General features: G+C 42.3%; 1 protein-coding gene across 1 annotated transcript in view; it reads right to left on the reverse strand.

The window, feature by feature from the left end:
• LOC138304211 (polymerase delta-interacting protein 2-like) overlaps positions 1 to 7,481 on the reverse strand; it is a 116,095-nt gene extending 108,614 nt beyond the window's left edge. Inside the window, exon 1 of the mRNA XM_069244078.1 lies at positions 7,343 to 7,481. Coding sequence (XP_069100179.1) covers positions 7,343 to 7,434 — 92 coding nt within the window. The 5' untranslated portion in view covers positions 7,435 to 7,481. The remainder of the gene's footprint in view (positions 1 to 7,342) is intronic.
• Between the last annotated feature and the right edge of the window lie 11,544 nt (positions 7,482 to 19,025).

Consider the following 19,025-nt stretch of genomic DNA (forward strand, 5'->3'; position numbering starts at 1 on the left):
AACTAGAAGGAGGTTAAAAGCACAAAAATAGGAAAAATGGGCTATGTCCCAGTAAAATGCCAAAACGGTGTTGAAAAATTTGGTTTTCTGATTCAAGTCTGCCTTTTCCCCAAAGCTAAGAAGATGGTAATTTTAAGCACCGCTAGCCCTTCAGTGATGCCATTTGCAGGGGGGAAAAAGTGCTTTCTTCTGCAGCACTTTCCCCCCCCCCCCATTTTTCCCCAAAAAACACATTTTGGCTCCTTTCTCAGTCCCCTCCAAGGGAATCCTCAAACCCTGGGTACCTTTAGAATTCCCAGGATGTTGGGGGAAAAAATTATGTAAATTTGGCATGGATAGCTTAAGTGGACAAAAGGCTATGGGGGCCTAAGCACAAACTACCCCAAATAGCCAAAAAAGGCTTAGCACAGGAGAAGGAAAAGGCTTCATAACGAAGGGGTTAAAGGATGCTACTAGTATGAGCTTCCTCCTCCAGTAGCTACCCTTGCTAGAAGACTCTGACAAAGTCATATACCTAGCGGTAACTGTTAACGCTACAGAACTCCAGCACAGTGTATGCGCCCATCAGCAGTGACCTGCCATTGAACAAGATGGCGCAACAACCATCTGACTAAGTGAAAAAAGTTTGCTTTGAGTGGAAATCTCACTTTAATGGAACAGGTCTGTAATTCAACAATTTCTCATTGGAATGCTGACAGTCCACGAATTACCAAACCTCACAATATAAAAATGCAACTTGTCCTTCGTGTCTTTTAAACTCACTGAATCCATCTTGCAAACTTGTAGTCATACTCCATCCCTACTCTTCACCAAGTCCTGAAACATCATTATATTGCTTAAAATTTAGTTACTTTCACAGCCTTTATAAAACTTTTGCCCCCCTCCCTCATCCAAACCAAATCCACTGGAAACCTTCACCTGCACCCCTCACCGTCCCAAACTCCCACAAGCCAAAATTGGCTGACTAGTAATCCACCCCTTCTTCTACAGTCCATCTGTTCTTTTTTCAGGTCATCTAGGAAAATCCTAGTCCGATGTTTTGTTTGCCCCATTACACCTCTTACCAAATACTTCATAGACCCCCTGTCTAAAGTTTATTCCCATGCCCACTGCTTATAGAACTCCAAAGCTTCTCGGCCTAAAACTTTAGTAATTTGCTCCCTGATCCTCGAAAGATAACATTTGTTGCCTATAAAGGAGAGGAGGACCATATCAAAACAAAATACCCTAAAAGTGGTCATGCACTGTTTCTTTACGTTTCAACTAGCCAGTTTCTTTCACAGCTCAAAACCCCAGCATCTCCCTGTTAAATTTACTTCTAACCTTCTCAACTGTACAGTTTCCCTCAATCAGCTAGTTTTCTTTGTACCAACTTAGTCTCAAAATCTGGGTTCGGCCCCACATGCCCTTTAAAAAAATATATTTTAAAAATGATTTTGTTTGTTTTGAAAATTGTAAACAGCATATGATTGCATTTTTACAATCGAGGTACATCTGTGCACCAAATTCAAGTCAACAAAAACTTTATTTTTGTAATGTTAGGCAGCCCACCCCTATGACGCAACTCCAGGGAGACAAGGCCCCAGATGTTAAACATTAATTACCTTGCATAGTGAAGAGGTGAGGGAAGGGGTTGGGGGGTGAGCTTCAGCTATGAATGGATTATTAATCTCGATAAAGATAGCAGCGACGTAACAGCACCGGGCATTCGGATGGCCGAGTCGTGGGAAGTAAACATTAGAGCTTATAAGTAGAGAGGGATATGGGGAGGGGGGAGGAGAAGGGGAACCCCTCTTGTATTATGTGCAAGCCAATGGCCCGAGAGGGTCTAGTGATAAGGGTAATCTATAAATGATATAGATATACACAGTTGGGTATGTCCCCAACAAGCACTTATAGCTCAATGGTGGAGTAAGCAAGCATTAGCCTCTGGCACACATGGACGTACGGTCTCTTTAAGTGTCGTTCAGCTACCAGATGCCTGATAGCTGCATCGAATTATTTTCTTCCAGGTGAAACAGCAACAGATTCGGACAACCCCTGCCACTGAGGTACTTAACCCATACAACTCTTCCCAGATACGGATATCCTTCCTGTGTTCGCCACCTCTATTGTCCAAAGCATGTTGTTCCAGCTTCTTTAGCATCCCATCCAAAGCAATACATTGTTTACTCATAGACCAATCACGCAACGTGCATGACTAAGAAATGAAATTATTAAGGGACAATATACAGATAATCCATTTGCTCTATTAAAATGTTCTGCCCTAGGGCTGATGTACCTCCTGCAACAAGTTGACCTCAATGTCACTATTGACTTAGTGTCATTTTTTAAAAGCCCCAACTTATCTATTTCTGTGGCTGGGTGGATCTTGAAACAATGACTACTAAACAACCTGGTGGCTGAACTCAAAGATGGTAGCACTTTCCTCAGAACTCGTAAGACTTAATACTGACCCCGAAAACTCCCATGCTCATGAATGAAAATACCCCCAGTAAATTCCACTCTCGCTGTTCGAAACTGTTGTGCCCTAAACTATGCATCTAATATAACCACCGGAATGATACAAATATGACAAGTTGCCCTCCTCTAACATCTTCTTAACCAAATCCTTACTACCTACGTCATCCCTTATCAGACCCTATAACTCCACTCTTCCCAATAACTCCAAAATACCAAAGACCTCGAAAAATAACCAAATTGTGCATAATCTGAAAAAGGGCAGTGTTCCCTTATGAACAAAACATCCCCCAGAACTTCCACTATGCCCATCAGCATGTGGCCCATGACTGGTCTCCTTTCATCAATATGAAGTGAACCACATCTTTCTTCCTCTTTGCCTCATCTTCCCATACATCTTTCTCCTCTGTGACCCTGCTAGCTAAACTAAAAAGGCTCTTTAAGGTCGTTGGTACACCTTACAACAGCTATACTACAGGCATTGCTACAGAGTTTTCCCATTAGTTGTAAAAAATCTTAACCTCAAGTTCTCACAGCTCCAAAACCAATGTGGTCTTCACTGATTCTGCATTCCATGCTAGCCCACTTGATGTAGCCTCTGGAACTGTGAACGTAGCAGAGCATCCCCTAAGTTATTATTTGCAGGTAGCACATCTCGAGCTCTAAATAAAATGTTACATTTCAAACAACGCATGATAGCCATGCACAACAGAACCATCTCATCCCACACTTTGGGGGTGATTCTGATTCTGGCGGGCGGCGGAGGCCGCCCGCCAGAATTCCGCCCCCATTATACCGCTCCGCGGTCAGAAGACCGCGGAGGGTATTATGAGTTTTTCCCTGGGCTGGCGGGCGGTCTCCAAAAGACCGCCCGCCAGCCCAGGGAAAAACTCCCTTCCCACGAGGATGCCGGCTCGTAATCGAGCCGGCGGAGTGGGAAGGTGCGACGGGTGCAGTGGCACCCGTCGCGTATTTCAGTGTCTGCAAGGCAGACACTGAAATACTTTGCAGGGCCCTCTTACGGGGGCCCCTGCCGTGCCCATGCCATTGGCATGGGCACGGCAGGGGCCCCCAGGGGCCCCGCGATCCCCCCTACCGCCATCCTGTTCATGGCGGCTTTCCCGCCATGAACAGGATGGCGGTAGGGGGGGTCAGAATCCTCATGGCTGCGGAGCGCGCTCCGCAGCCATGGAGGATTCAAACGAGCAGCGGAAAGTCAGCGGGAGACCGCTGACTTTCCGCTTCTGACCGCGGCTGAACCGCCGCGGTCAGAATGCTCGTTGGAGCACCGCCAGCCTGTTGGCGGTGCTCCCGTGGTCGGTGGCCCTGGCGGCCACCGGCCGCCAGGGTCAGAATGACCCCCTTTGTGTCTACTCACTAATCCCAACACTGATTATTTAGCCATATTAAGTCGTCAAGAAATGCAATTATGGAACCACAGTGTATCAGATAACCAGGCCATGTTTCCATGCACCAACTCCCATCCTAGTAAAGTCCAAAGCTACTTCTCCTGCCACATCAGAAATAATCTGCACCTACCATAGTACATGATCCTCAAAAGAGTACAAAGTTAAACTGCTCAAACCTTACAAAAACAAAAGTTACACGTTTAAATCGTTCATTTGATTAGTAACCAAAAATAGGCATGGTGGGAAAAGAGAGCTGAAGATACTGAAAGAAAACAAACAATCTGATGCAATATGCTGCTCTCACGACCCTGCAGGTAAAAGTATGGATGCCAATCAGCACTTGAACCTTTCCAAGTCTCATTTTCTTCACTGCAACCATCTACAATAATAATGCGTCAACCTATCTTTTTAAAGCCTGTCTTCCATGGTCACAGTATCCACAACAATGACCTAAAAATGTCTGCACTGTGCTCTGGCCCTCAGTTTTCTCTGATGCCAACAAAACACCAAGGAAGTACATCAATAACTAGAAAAATCGCAAGAGCTTATTTACACTTCGATGAACTGCTGTACATGCGAAAAGAAATCATCCAAATAGTGCATGACATGCTAAAAACCTGTCTTACTCAGAAATGCCCATTACAAAAAAAAACAATAGCATAAACAATGCACATGGTGTTTAAAACTGACTGGCAGCACCCTGGCAACAAAGAATGCACCATCAAATTGCACTACTTGGTAGCATCATCCACCACAACACTACGCACCACCAAATTTTCACGGCACATAAAATAATAACTGATGCAACTTCTGGACATTTTGTCCCCTTTCTTTTTAGGAACTAATCCCAGAAGTAGTACCCTCAAGTTAGGTAGTGCCGATAGTAAAAGGGAATCAACATGCTCCCTTCATTAATATTTCTGGTGTACTTGTCCTTAACAATTTGCGGATTTGCTGCAGCCGATTTCAAATTATCTGACCATCTCCAAATCTGAAAACCTAGCCATAATCATGCTGTGGAACCTGATTCCGGTATTATCGCTACCTTACTATCTAGATTTAAAAAGGCCAGGCATTTGGCTTCACTACCATCAATTGAAGTATGAGCCCTTTCCTCCAATCAGTTGTTATCACCACCCTCGTGACTGCTGACCCTGCCCCAACAGCAAGATGTCGCAAACACCGCATAGGTGGCTGCTTACCCCCCATACTTACCACAGTTACACCTAAAAATAAAGAAAGCTCTTCAGCAAAACCTCTTAAAGAAAGATCAACAAAACATGCCTGCTGATAAATGATTCTTCATAACCCTCACCCTTCCCCCTCCCCAAAGTTGTTTCGGTGCCTTTAAAAGGGAGGATACTGAATTGTTAGCCCCCTTGTGGTATGCACCAAGGGCACCAGCGAAGTGGAAGCCAACCCCAGAAGCAACAGTTTATTGTATATCTCACCCCTACTTCTTTTTCCTCTGGAGCAGCTCCCATTCATGCACAGAGCTCCACATTTTACCTCATCCCAGCAATACCGCCGAAATCTATTTGTATTGCCTTTATTAAAGCAATGTCCTTAAATTAAGATAAATCACTCTAGTGGTGTTCATAATACATACTTCTATGGAAAAAGAGATGCTAGAGTCTAAGTTTCTACCATCGGGGGAACTTTATACTTCTCAGTCAATTCCCACGCCTCCTAGTTTGAGCTCTCTGTAGCATGGATTTTCCTATGCAACAATTTAAAAAATGTAGACAGATTCTCCCTTCCAAATCCTTGCCTTGGTCGTCATTAATATACGTGTCCACGCAGTCCTAGTAGTGCCCATGTACAGAAACGTTTTATTCGTATCTGCAGTCCTTTTTTCTTTAGCAGCCTCTCCTCCTTTGCGCAAATCCTCCCCTTTACCCATCTTAACTGCAACCTCCTCATTTAGTGGCCCTTTTTTAACACTGTCAGGAACCAACTCCTTTACATACCTTGTCCGCTTAACCCACCTTCCCTTTCTTCTTATTTTAATTTACTTTTGCATTACCTTTGCTTTTAAAGTACGTAACGACCAGAGCTAAAAATATCGGCTTTAGGTGATTTTCTTCATTTCCGTACCAGCAAGGACATTAAAATACCGGTCATACTGGTAAAAAACAAAAATACTGCTAGGTGGGAACCTAGCCAGATATGTGGTTGTGGCTATTTCACCTTGCCAGCCTGACCAAACTGCAGGGCTCCTAGTTTTTACCAAGGCTACCGGCTCTGTAAGATTTCAAATGCTTAATTTAACAACATTTCTCTTTAAAACATTTTTTTTTTTAAATAGTCCAATGAGGTTAAGCAAACTGATCAATGAAAAGGAAGCTGCGGGAATGTGGGCCCCTTTTTCGGGGAATGCCCGGGCCCACTTGTGATCCTAATCCGACGCTGTCCTTAGTCCACTGAGCCATCAGATCCTGCAGTTTCCTGCCAGGACTACAATACCACAAAAGCATGAGTTTCCTTCAACTGTGTTCTACCAGCGCAATGGTACTCCAGCAGTACATATTTTCTTCAAGCACTGCCTGACTGGGATACTGCGCCCCAGCAGGGAAACCGAACACCAGAGCTAATCCACTGAAGGGGTGCTTCCTCCCTGCTGTTTATGCTGCATCCCAGCACAGCTGTGTACATTTACTTCAGGAAAACAACGGCAGAGTGCAGCGGAATCAATACCAGCAGGATCTGGTACAGCGGTACTACATACACACATTTTGAATGGTATCACGCCAGTGTCATCTGCGGCACAATGCGTAAACCCAGCTGAAATTCGGTTCTAGACACGTCAGTGCTCAGCTCTACGAGACACGACAGAACAAGCGGACTTCAACAGTAGTAAATAGCAGTGGATCTAACAATCAGCGTTTGCCTCAGCAGCATCATCTTCTTTCACCACTATCCTTTGAAACACCAGTTAGTCTCAAATCAGACCTTTGACGTTTCTCAGGTCGATGCCTATGCAGATAATGCGCTCCAATGTATTTTTTTTTGTTTCCGTTTTGGGGATTTGTAGTCCCACTTATTCCAATCCATAACTTGACTCCAAATACCAGAATGAAGAGCAAAATCCTGTAATGGAATATTTACTCGTAGGCACGGGCCAAGAAAACTTGAGAGCTCTGACCCAGGTTTCTCGATCAATGCCTTGCAGTGCCATCTGCTATTGTTCGAAAGGCGACAGCCGCTCCAGTTTCTCCCAGGAGTGTCCTTGGATCACAGCACTGCGGCGCACTCCGTCAGTGCTTTGAGCGTGCTTGTATCCAGCCACAAATGTCAAATTCCTCTAGTAGGAACCTTTTAGCAAGCTCTCTCCCTAGGCATAACCCGGCGACGATACTAGACAGCAAGCCTTGGGAGCCAGCCTCAGCATCGTTCTGTTAGTTATATGAGTAATTCAGCAACAGAACGTACCTCTTAATCTTTATTACATAGCTCTTAAATGTTTTTCTCACCTGGAACCCAAGCTTCTGCTCTGCAGCCTCCAGGGTGAACTCAGCGCCTGGTATATGTTCAAGGCCAGCAGCCTGGCCACAGGCGCCGCCATTTTACTATCCCGGCGTGCACCTCGGCAACCTTAAAGGAGAAAGCAGGCGCCCGCTCTTAAAGGCGCAGCCCACGTGCACAAATTAATGTTTGAAAAGGGTTCTACAACCGTTTCTCCTGGTATAATTTCCGGTATCCTGAATTTCTGACTTTATATACTCTATTTTTCATACTTGGGGCGTCTTGAACGTGCCCTGGGTTGTCTTCTTATTACAGCACTTTGCCACCCAGCATACTTGGCAATCCAATCGAACCAGGAGTTTTTTTCTATTTTTTTGGCCACTTTGAAGCTTACATGGGGTTCTTATAGAGCTGGCATGTTTTATATGATTAGCGTTTGAGTAACTTTTATTCGCGTTCTGGTGCTGCTTGTCCTGAATTTATATGTTGCTAATGCTAGCGCAGGTGTTTTAATGAGAAATTATTAATGAGTGTTTGTGTATTTTGAATAATGGGTTTATGAAGAAATGAATAACTTAGAAAAATAATGCGTGAATTTGAAAATGTGACCTCAAAGAATGGCCACCGATGTTCACTAAATGTACTAATTAATGATTAATACATATGAAATGTTGAAACTGTATTAGATTAACGCAGTAATATGTCATATCAAGGGTTATGAAGTATGCTTTAGCTTATTCATTTTAGGCCTTAACTTAGCGAGTGTCTTAGCCTATTTTGCCACGCCTCATGCAGAAGTTGTATTTCCTAGCGTTTAATAAAAATCCTGAACAAGTGAAATTAAACTGTGAAATGTCCATTGTATTGTTTAATGTACTCAACGGAAGCTTTTCGTGAGAACCGACTGTTAGGAGATTAAGTTCTTGCTAATGTAACATTTTATGTGTAATATGTGTGAGACTGGCTTTCCCAGGACAAGAACAATGAAGATACTGACTGGAGTTGAAGCTGCAGCAATATTGTTACCTGACAAGCCGGATGATGAGAAACATCGTAAAGTGGACCAATCAACTGCACGTGAATAGTGAAATATTAGAATTCATAGATTTGGTATAGAAATATTATTGGGTAAAATACGAACATGCGATTGACTGACCAATAGGGAATTAGGTGACTTTGATATAACAATGCGACGGAGAGCAGACATATTGAGATCTAGAGAGACTTACGGATTAGAGGAGAGAGACATTCATTCCGACACTGGGCTCATATTTACTGACTGAAAGCCTAGTGCGTTGCTGATCGACTGATGACCTGAGGACGAAGACATATTCTGCTTTGCTGACCCATACCGAGGATAGGTATACAATGATAAACTGTGACTGTTATGCATATTTTGCTTTTTCTTTCCAGGTACCAACTGCGCTGTTTTGATAGAATCATAGTTAGATGTTTTTCCAAATTTGTGTTGTTAAAATGTTTTGCATGAAGCTCAACGTGCTGAGGCTAATGTGATGTTAGTTAAGGGCCCTCACAAATTACTGACGATTACAGGGACTAATGATTGATGAATTACCTTGTTGAATTCCATGTATGTTATGTTGTGCAAGACTTCTGTTAGTTTCTTCCTGAAGACTTTTATTGGCGTAAAGAACTTGTTTTGATATAAGGTTCATGAAAAAGAAGCAGCCAGCGCGTTTCGCCCTATACAGATGGGCTTCTTCAGGGCAAAGTGGTGCTCCAATTGAATTGAAAGTATTATTTGCGATGTGCAAGTGCACAGAGGCATATGGAAATCCTGAAAAAAGGGTGTAACAATAAGTTGCTGCGCGGCGATCTAACTGTTGTAAAAGGCCGGTAACCAAAAGTAGAGACGGGCCCGGCCGTATGCCGCCCGTCCCGCTAGATATGTATCATATCCATATCGCAAATAATACTTTCATTTCAGTTGGAGCACCACTTTAAATTTACATACAGGGACACATTCAGACTTACTCCGATGATGAATCAGAATATGGGAGTTACTCTTCCAAAGAGTGTAGGTGCCAGAGCAGCCCCGGATGCAATATCGCTGCCTATTACTGTTGGTCCAGCGCAAAAGAAACCGACTGTGAGTGAACAGGGAGCAATGGCCCAGAGTCTGATGAGGGGAGGACATAATGAACAAGTTCAGGTAGTCTCTCCCATAGGTCAGACCTTTGACGGAGCCAGATCATTGTTAGATCTCAGTCCACTTGTTGCACTTCCAGATGCTATGACGGGACCAAATGTGAGCCAGAGCCTGAAATTATTGACACCGCAGACTTCAAATGCGGTTGCAGAGCAGGTGCCCCAGATCCAAGCGAGTAACATTTCTTTACATGGATTGATAGCTCAGCAGTTAACTGAATTGTTAGACAAGCTGAATACCCCACAGAATGCCCCTAAAGGAGAGGAGTATTTGAACTGTGCTAGGCTAAGCATGGAAGCGGGTGAATTCATTGAGGGAACGATGGGGGTAAATAGGTTAGAATCCTACACAGAGGCAGATTTGAGATATTTGTGACCAAAGATTACAAGGGAAGTGAGCAGAGTGCATCAGAGATTGGCAGAGAAATACGACATAGAAATAGAGAAAACGAAGCACCTGAAGAGGAGTTACAGATTAGATTTTGAGGCAAAAGATTTTGAACACATGAGGTCGGCCGGAATGAAGGCACACCTTAAAGAATTACTGCAGAGTGCTCACACCTGGGGAGCATTAGACAAATGGAAGGCAGATGGGTAAAGAAAAAAGACAAGAGAAAAAGGGATTCTTTGGAGCTGACTGAGAATGTACAGCAGGACAAAGATCCAGTAAAGATTTTACCAATGAGGGAGATTCCGAGGGGAAATTTTGTTCACGTCCCTTGGAGCAGAAGTGACATTCTATAATTTCCAAATGATTATCCAAAGTTGAGAGAAAAGCCCGTAGAGTGGTATTGGCAAACAGACAGGTTTATGAAACTTGTGAAGTGTTTGTGGGAGGACTTGAACACCTTATTAGAGATAGTCGTACCAGCTGACTTGTGGGTCGAGTGTAAGAGGAGTGTAGACTGGCCAACAAGTGAACCGGAGAGAGACAAGAATACAGGTGCGCCGTCTCCTGAGGTAATTAAATATTACTATAAGGTGATTGAGTTTCTGAAATCAAGAATTTCGCCCAAGAATATTGATTGCCAGAGGATTGACAGGACATCTCAGGAAGCAAAGGAGTCAATACATACGTACTATGAGAGATTGTTGCAGGCATTCAAGCTTTACAGTGGTACAGAAACAATTGAGGTGAAAAACGTTACACTTTGTGTTCAGACTTGTGGAAGGATTGAGATCTGAAATTAGCCAGATGATTAGGAATCATTTGATTTGCTGGCAATCGAAGACGATTGATGAGGTGCTGCAGTATGAGAAATACTGTAGTGGTGAGATTGAGTTGAAGCAGAAAAGTTGAAAGAGAAAGCGATGGTGATGCATATTAAAGCGGCTCAAACAGGAGTGCAAGGAAATTTTGTGCAGCAGATGCCACAGCAGCAGGGAAATGACATGTTTCAGCCTCAGATGAGAGGCAGAGGTCATATGAATTGTGGCCTGGATTTGAATACTGGAGTGGTTCAGAATGATGTGCAGGGAATGAAGAAGCTATTTCTCTGTGACATTTGCAGAGCCGTGGGACATTGGAAGCGGGAGTGTCTGATGATGGTGCAAGAAGGTGTTGTTCAGCAGAGTTATGACATCAATTCATTTCAGAATATGAGAGGACCGAGATTAAGGGGTCCTCATCCAAATTTCCTGAATAATGTGAATCAAATGCAGAATTTCAGCCCATGCAGCAGGTGCAAATGCCCTGTGCACAAGTGTCACAGTTGCAGCTGTTGCAGCAGCAGGTTCCCATGGTACCTAGACAGCAAATGCAAATAACTCAAGCCCCGATGGAACAGCAACAGATGATGCTTTCTCAACAGGTCACAGGTCAGAGATAAGACAGAAGTAGTAACACAGTGCACCAATTTCCATTACACAGTGAGGAAGGAATAAATGATGAATGGACGAGTGGTAGTTCAAATGAGGAGCCATGTGTGCTTCTGACTTCTTTAGAAGTAGATCTGAGAGGACCCTACGCATGGGGAAAGGTCATGGGTCACAGAGTTTAATTCCTGGTGGACACAGGAGCTACACGCTCTACAGTGAGAAGTGCAGAGCTACCAAATTTGCCTCTTTCTGTTAGCACAGTTAAGGTTGTGGGAATAGCAAACCAGTATTTGAAAAATCCAATTACAGATCCAGTCGAGATTGGCAGTTTTCAGGGATTGCATATATTTGTAGTCTGCAATTCAAGTCCGGTATCCCTACTGGAAAGAGACTTGCCGTGTAAAATGAAATGTTTGATCACTTGCTCAAATTATGGAATTGAGATTCAGATGAATAGTGATGATGAGGAAGAACAAGCCCAGAAAGAGAGTGTGAAAATACAAGCGAGGAGTACCCTTTGATTGAGTTTTTCCCGATGTTCACAGTGAAAGAGTTCCATCCTGCTTTGCAGGGAACAGTACAAGAGAATATGTGGGATTTGACAGGAAAGGAAGTAGGTATGATTAAAGGAGTGGAGTCAGTCAAGGTTACCATAAAACCGAATGCAGTTTTTCCCCAGCTTCCACAGTACCATATGCCACAAGATGTTCTGATGAAAGTGGCTCAGATAATTGCAGATTTTGTGAAACAAGAGTTCTAAAAGACGTGTTGAGCAGTCCATGTAACTCACCAATAATGGTTTTGAAGAAGCCCTGTGGGAAGGTTCGGATTGTTCAGGATTTGAGGAAAATAAATTAGATTATGGTCAAATGTTGTCCCGTAGTGCTCAGTCCAGCTGTGATACTCTTCCAGATTCCAATTGATGCAGAGTGGTTCACGGTCATTGATTTGTGACAAGCATTCTTTTCTGTGCCTCTTCATGAGGATAGCCAATTTCTCTTTTGCTTCAAATTCCTGGATCAAGTCTATTGTTGATGCAGAATTCCTCAAGGGTATACAGACTCACCTTCCCTATTCGACCAGATCTTGAAAAAGAATTTGGAGTAGTTGGAATTGCCTTTCCAATCAACTTTGGTGTAGTACATTGATGACTTACTGATTGCGTCCAAGACAAGGGACGAGTTCAAGAATGAAACTATTGCCCTGTTGAACCATTTGGGAAAGAATGGTCATAAAGTATCTCCAGTGAAATTGCAGTACTGTCAGAAAGTAGTGAAGTATTTGTGTCACTAGATTGAGAAAGGGTCGAGGAAGATATCCAGAGAAAGGATTATAACGATATTGCAGATAAGTCCCCCAGCCACACAGAGAGATGTCAGGATGTTTTTGGTAATGGTGAGTTATTGTCGCCAATGGATCCCACATTTTTCAGTTATTTCAAGACCATTGCAGAAGCTGACTCATAAAGAAGTCACTGATCCCATAGTGCTGGACCAGGACGAAATGAGAGCATGCACTGAATTGAGAGAGAGTTCGTGCAGAGCTTCAGCATTGGGTATGCCTGACTACACAAAGCCTTTCACATTGTTTTGTCATGAGCATGATGCATGTTCATTGTCTGTCTTGACGCAGGTCCATGGAGGCACACATCGCCCAGTAGCATATGTTTCCAGCTACTTTGGACCCAATTGCAGCAGCCTTACCAGGTTGTTTGCGTACAGTTGCTACAGTTGGTCAAAGTCTTTCACAGTGTGAAGGTGTGGTGAAGGGATATCCCCTGACTGTTATGGTCCATCACTCAATTGAGATTCTACTGACAAGGACGAAAACCCAATACTTGACTTGTGCCAAGTTGACTGGGTACAAAACGAGTATTTTGGGGTCACCGAAGGTGACACTGAAAAGGTGTACAGTGCTGAACCTGCCAACCTTACTTCCGAGTGGCAACGTTGAAATCGAAAAAGAAGAAAATGTTGAACATGACTGTCTCGAAGTAATTGAGTTGTGCACAAAACCGAGACCTGACATTAGAGATACCCAATTGGAAGAAAATGACCACATTTTTTTCATAGATGGTTCTTGTCTGAGAGACAATACAGGGACACTGAGAGCAGGGTATGCTGTGTGCACAAGTACAGGTACCTTGGAAGCCTCTTGGCTTTGGGGAGTGTATTCTGCCAAACTAGCAGAACTGGTCGCCATGTTTCTGTGCATGTTTCTGCTCAATTGAGGGTTACTATCTATACGGCTAGCCACTATGGATTTGGAATAGTACATGATTTTGGTCAATTATGGTCACAGATAGGTTTTCTGACCGCTTCTGGTTCACCAGTGAGAAATGGTGAGAGAATCAAAGAACTGTTATGCCTGAAAAGATTGCCGTGGTGAAATGCAGTGCACATCTGAAGTCGCAGGACTGTGTGTCATTGGGAAATGGATATGCGGATCAAGTCACAAGGTTTTGCTTATTGAACTGTATATCGTTCAAAGACAAGTGGGAACTGTTACCTGAAGAAGACGAAACGCGTACAAGTTATGCATTGAAAGTAATTGACACTTTGGAAGAATTAACATTTTTACAGAATAATGTTGACAAGGAGGAAAAGCGTTCATGGAGAAAATTTAAATGTGTTCAAAGGCAAGATGAATTGTGGGTTTCTGAGGAGGGTCAGTTGGTTTTGACAAATAGCCTGTTGTCTCAAATGGCAGGATACTACCATGGTCAGGCACATATTGGGATGGATGCCATGGTTCGTCTGTTCAAAAATGATTGGTTAAACCGAAAGTCTAGACAAGTTGCTGAAGCAGTTTGCCATTGTTGTGTCATTTGTCAACAGATAAATGCGGGAAAGGGACAGTGGTTAACTTAAGCCACATTAGAACAGCAGGAGGTCCATTCAGCAGAATGCAAATGGATTTTATTGAGATGCCTGTGTGTGGAGGTTTGAGATATGTGTTGATGATTGTTTGCATCTTTAGTCACTGGATTGAAGCGTACCCTACACAAAGAAATGATAGTCTCACAGTAGCGAAACTACTGCTTAGGGAACTGATACAGATTTCCGATCTCTATAGAATCAGATAGGGGAAGTCACTTGAATAATGAAGTAATTAAAAACTGTGTGCAGCATTGAACATTGAGCAGAAGTTGCATGTAGCATCAGGACTAGTGGAGCAGATGAATGATACCTTAAAGTCAAGGGTTACAAAGATGTGTGCAGCTACGAATTTGAAATGGCCCGATGCATTGCCTTTAGTATTGATATCAATGAGAAACACACCTGACAGGAAGACAGGATTGTCGCCTCATGAGATCCTCATGGGTAGAGCAATGAGGTCACCAGCGATGCCAGCAAATGCACTTGTCAACATTGCAGATGATATGGTGTTGGATTACTGCAAGAGTCTGGCTGATGTAGTCCACTCTTTTTCCCAGCACGTGGAGGCCACCGCACTGCCACCGATCCATGACCCAGGCCACAACCTGAGAGCTGGAGACTGGGTTGGAATCCGCAAGCAAGTGAGAAAAACGTGTTTGTATCCTCATTGGAAGGGACCATACCAAGTGGTCCTAACGACTACTACAGCTGTGAAGTGTGCTGGGATCCCGAACTGGATTCACACCAGTCACACAAAGAAAGTGGCATGTCCACTGGATCATGAAGAAGCGTTGTTGAGAGTACCATCAACTGTGCGACAAATCTCAGGGCCGGAAAGAGAACAAAGAGGAACTGAAACCGGATCTGACCTCGTTGAAGATGGTTCAGTCACTCCTGTGAGAGATGAGGGTGGAGACCTCTAGGAGAGTATCGCAGAGCCTATCTCAACTTAAGCAACAGGAGAGCCTAGTCAGAGGAGGGCTTTCCCACAAGCAGACGATCCTGAGAGAGACAAGCGGAGCAATTGCCAGACCCAGAAGGGGAAGGAGTTGAGGTGGATCAAAGTCAAACTGATCTGACTCCTCCTGAACCAGTTGCAGACCCGTCAAGAGACACCACCACAGAACAAGGAAAAGGTTCAAGTTCAATCTTGAAGAGAGTAATGACAGAAGGTCCATTGAAACGAGATAAGTGGCCGGAATCGTAGGTGGAGAAAAGGAAAGAGATGGTGGTCGAACCAACAATAGAGGAAGAAGTAGATACCACAAGGAAAGAAGACCTAAGCGAAGGAGAGCTGAATGGTGATCGAAAATTGAAGAGAAAGAGAATAGCAAGTCGAAGATACGCAGGCCCTGAATGGGCGTATGTAACTACAAACGAATGGCAGCAAGAGTTTATGTCTTTTTGTTTCGATAGAGAAGTTCCAGGTCAGTATTTTGAAGGGGCGTGAAGAAGGCTAATGAACTGAACTGTTGAAACAATCTGAGAAAAAAAAAATTGAGAAAGAGACTGTTGAAAGTAACTGGAAGAGACATTGATAACCTGATTTGACTTTTGAAACCTGATTTTGACAAAGCTGCTAACCGATTTGGACAAAAAGAGATCCTGGAAGTGAAACTGAACTGCTGAAAGAAGAGTTGTCTATTTTTGATTTTTCCTGCAAGTTTTTCTAAATTTCTTCTGCTTTCTGATTCTTTACAGATCATGAGTAACATTAGTCAACAAGGTGTAGGTGCTAGGCACTATAAATGTTTGAGCATTGGTTTGGCAATTATGTGTAGAATATTGTTTGTGGTAATGATTGTGGGTATGTCTGTTCTTGATACGAAAGGAGCCAACCATACTTCTGCTTTTGAGATGACTACTGCACTAACGGCATTAGAGAAGTTTAAGTTACATGAGAAATATTTGCATGAATATACTAATGTGCAGGGAGAGATTTCTTCTAATGTTTTCTATCGCTTATTGAGTGAGTATGTTTAGACAGTGGATGCGAAGAATTGTTTTGTGTGTACGCATATTGCTTCATCAGTCGAGGAAGGAGTCACCTATCATAGTTTGCTGCTAACCTATGGGATAAGTTGTAGTCTGTTACTAACAAGGTTTTATAATCAGGAGTACATTCAATACTTCTATTCAAATCATGACATGGTGTTTTCGTTTGTTCCTATAATTAGATATTTGAGTAAAGTAGCTAAGGATAATGACGTAGTATTAGTTAGAGGGTTATTTGAACCTACATTAACGTTTGGCACAGCATATGCACACTGCAACAATCTGACATGCTTTCTTACACCTTTAGAGAAGAGCTTTTTAGATCCCACAGATGACAGAAGAAAAGCATTAAAGGAAAAATTAGAAAACGGTTTAGAGAAAAGGACTTACAAGAATGATTATGCTTATAGCGCAAAACGCAAGGGAAATTAGCTTTAGATGCATAATACATAGGGGAGCTTTGTATATATGGGCCTAAATCACTAACTGGCACTTTATTTGTTGTGTATGAGTGAATGCAGGCATGTGTTTTTGTTTCAGAGTAAATGGACATTTATGTTGAATGGGCTAGACCCTGCAATTCTAGGCATATACTATATTTGTGGACTTAATGCTTATTTCCATCTTCCAAGAGAATGGTATGGGACATGTTATTTGGGGATAGTTTTCCCAAATATCTATCAAATGGAGGATTTGAAAAAGTTTCCGAAAATGACTGAATTACATCATAAAAGACAGAGGGGGGAGTCCTCTTCTGTAATAGTGGGAGATATATTTGGAACGGTGATTCCTTTAGTGGGAGTCATCCTGAATTCGATTAAGATTCAAAAGTTGCCTACTATTGTGGATAACATGCTGAGAAATTTTTCAGGGGCCATACTCCTGATAGATACTGAATTGGCTCCAGATAGAGCTATGACTCTTCAAAATCGTCTTGCTTTAGACATTCTTTTAGCAAAGGATGGCGGAGTCTGTAGAATGATTAAATCTAGGCATTGTTGTTTGTACATACCTGATAATAGTAAAGAGATAAGAGACTTACTTACTAATCTGACTAATGTATGCGCTGATTTGAAGGAATTGAAAGAACCAGGTGTTTGGGAGAAGGTTGGCAAAGGGTTTGCTTCAGTGGGTAATTGGCTCAGCAACATTTGGGATGGGTTTCTATTGAAAATATTAAAAGGAATATTAATTGTTGTGGTTTGTCTAATTGGAATATGGGGATTATGCAAATTATGCAAAAGGATTAAATTGAAAAGGTCAGAGAACAATCAGAGGAGGGAAGAAAAGAAAAGGGAAACATTTTACAGGGAAAATTTAAGGGGAAGACAACATTATGAAGAAATTGAATTGTAAAAATTTGTGGGTAAAGGTTGGTGTGATGACACATTTATTCATCAGAGGAGGGATTGCTAGCACAGGTGTTTTAATTATTAATTATTAATGAGTGTTTATGTATTTCGAATAATGGGTTTATGTAGGAAATGAATATCGTAGAAAAATAATGCATGCATTTGAAAATGTGACATCGAAGAATGGCCACCAGTGTTCACAAAATGTACTAATTAATGATTAATACATATGAAGTGTTGACCCTGTACTAGATTAATGCAGTAATATGTCATATCAAGGGTTATGAAGTATGCTTTAGCTTATTAATTTTAGGCCTTAACTTAGCAAGTGTCTTGGCCTATTTTGCCAGGCCTCATGCAGAAGCTGTATTTCATAGCGTTTAATATAAATGCTGACCGAGTGAAATTAAACTGTGAAATGTCCATTGTATTGTTAAATGTGCTTAACAGAAGCTTTTCGTGAGAACCGACTGTTAGTAGATGATGTTCTTGTTAATGTAACATTTTATGTGTAATATGTGTGAGACTGACTTTCCCAGGACCAGAACAATAAGGATACTGACAAGAGCTGAAGCTGCAACAATATTGTTACCTGACAAGCCGGTTGATGAGAACATCGTAAATTGGACCAATCAACTGCATGTGAGTAGGCAAATATTAGAATTCATAGATTTGGTATAGAAATATTATTGGGTAAAATATGAATACACGATTGACTGACCAATAGGGAATTAGGGGATAATTTAGGTGACTTTGATATAACAACGCGACGGAGAGCAGACTTATTGAGATCTAGAGAGACTTACAGGTTAGAGGAGAGAGACATTCATTCTGACATTGGGCTCATATTCAATGACTGAGAGCCTGGTGCGTTGCTGATCGACTGATGACCTAAGGACGAAGACTGATTCTGTTTTTCTGACCCACACCGAGGATAGGTATACAGTGATAAACTGTGACTGTTATGCATATTTAGCTTTTTCTTTCTAGGTACCAACTGCACTGTTTTGATAGAATCATAGTTAGAAGTTTTTCCAAATTTGTGTTTCTAAAATGTTTTGCATGAAGCCCAACATTCTGATGCTAATTTGATGTTAGTTAAAGGCCCTCACAAATGACTGACAATTACAGGGACTAATGATTGATGAATTACCTTGCTGAATTCCATGTATGTTATATCTTTGTTGCAGCTGACTCTGCTATTGATTTGCACTGTAGCTCTAGAATGTGTCATGGTTCAAGCTTTGATTAGATTGCGTTTCTTCTGCCGCTTTGGACAACCAGTGCTGTTTTTGTATGTGTTCCATTTCATTTTGAGATTAATCTACATGACCTTAGCATTGTTAATATAGGGAAATTAACTTACTAAACTTTTACTAAAGGTGTTGTTATTCATGACTGAAGGATCATGGTGCGTGACATTAACTGACTCCATTGATTATTGATTTTATTGATTACTAACGATTGCTGACTATTAA

Source organism: Pleurodeles waltl, chromosome 7, assembly GCF_031143425.1.
Source record: "Pleurodeles waltl isolate 20211129_DDA chromosome 7, aPleWal1.hap1.20221129, whole genome shotgun sequence".
Classification (NCBI taxonomy): domain Eukaryota; kingdom Metazoa; phylum Chordata; class Amphibia; order Caudata; family Salamandridae; genus Pleurodeles; species Pleurodeles waltl.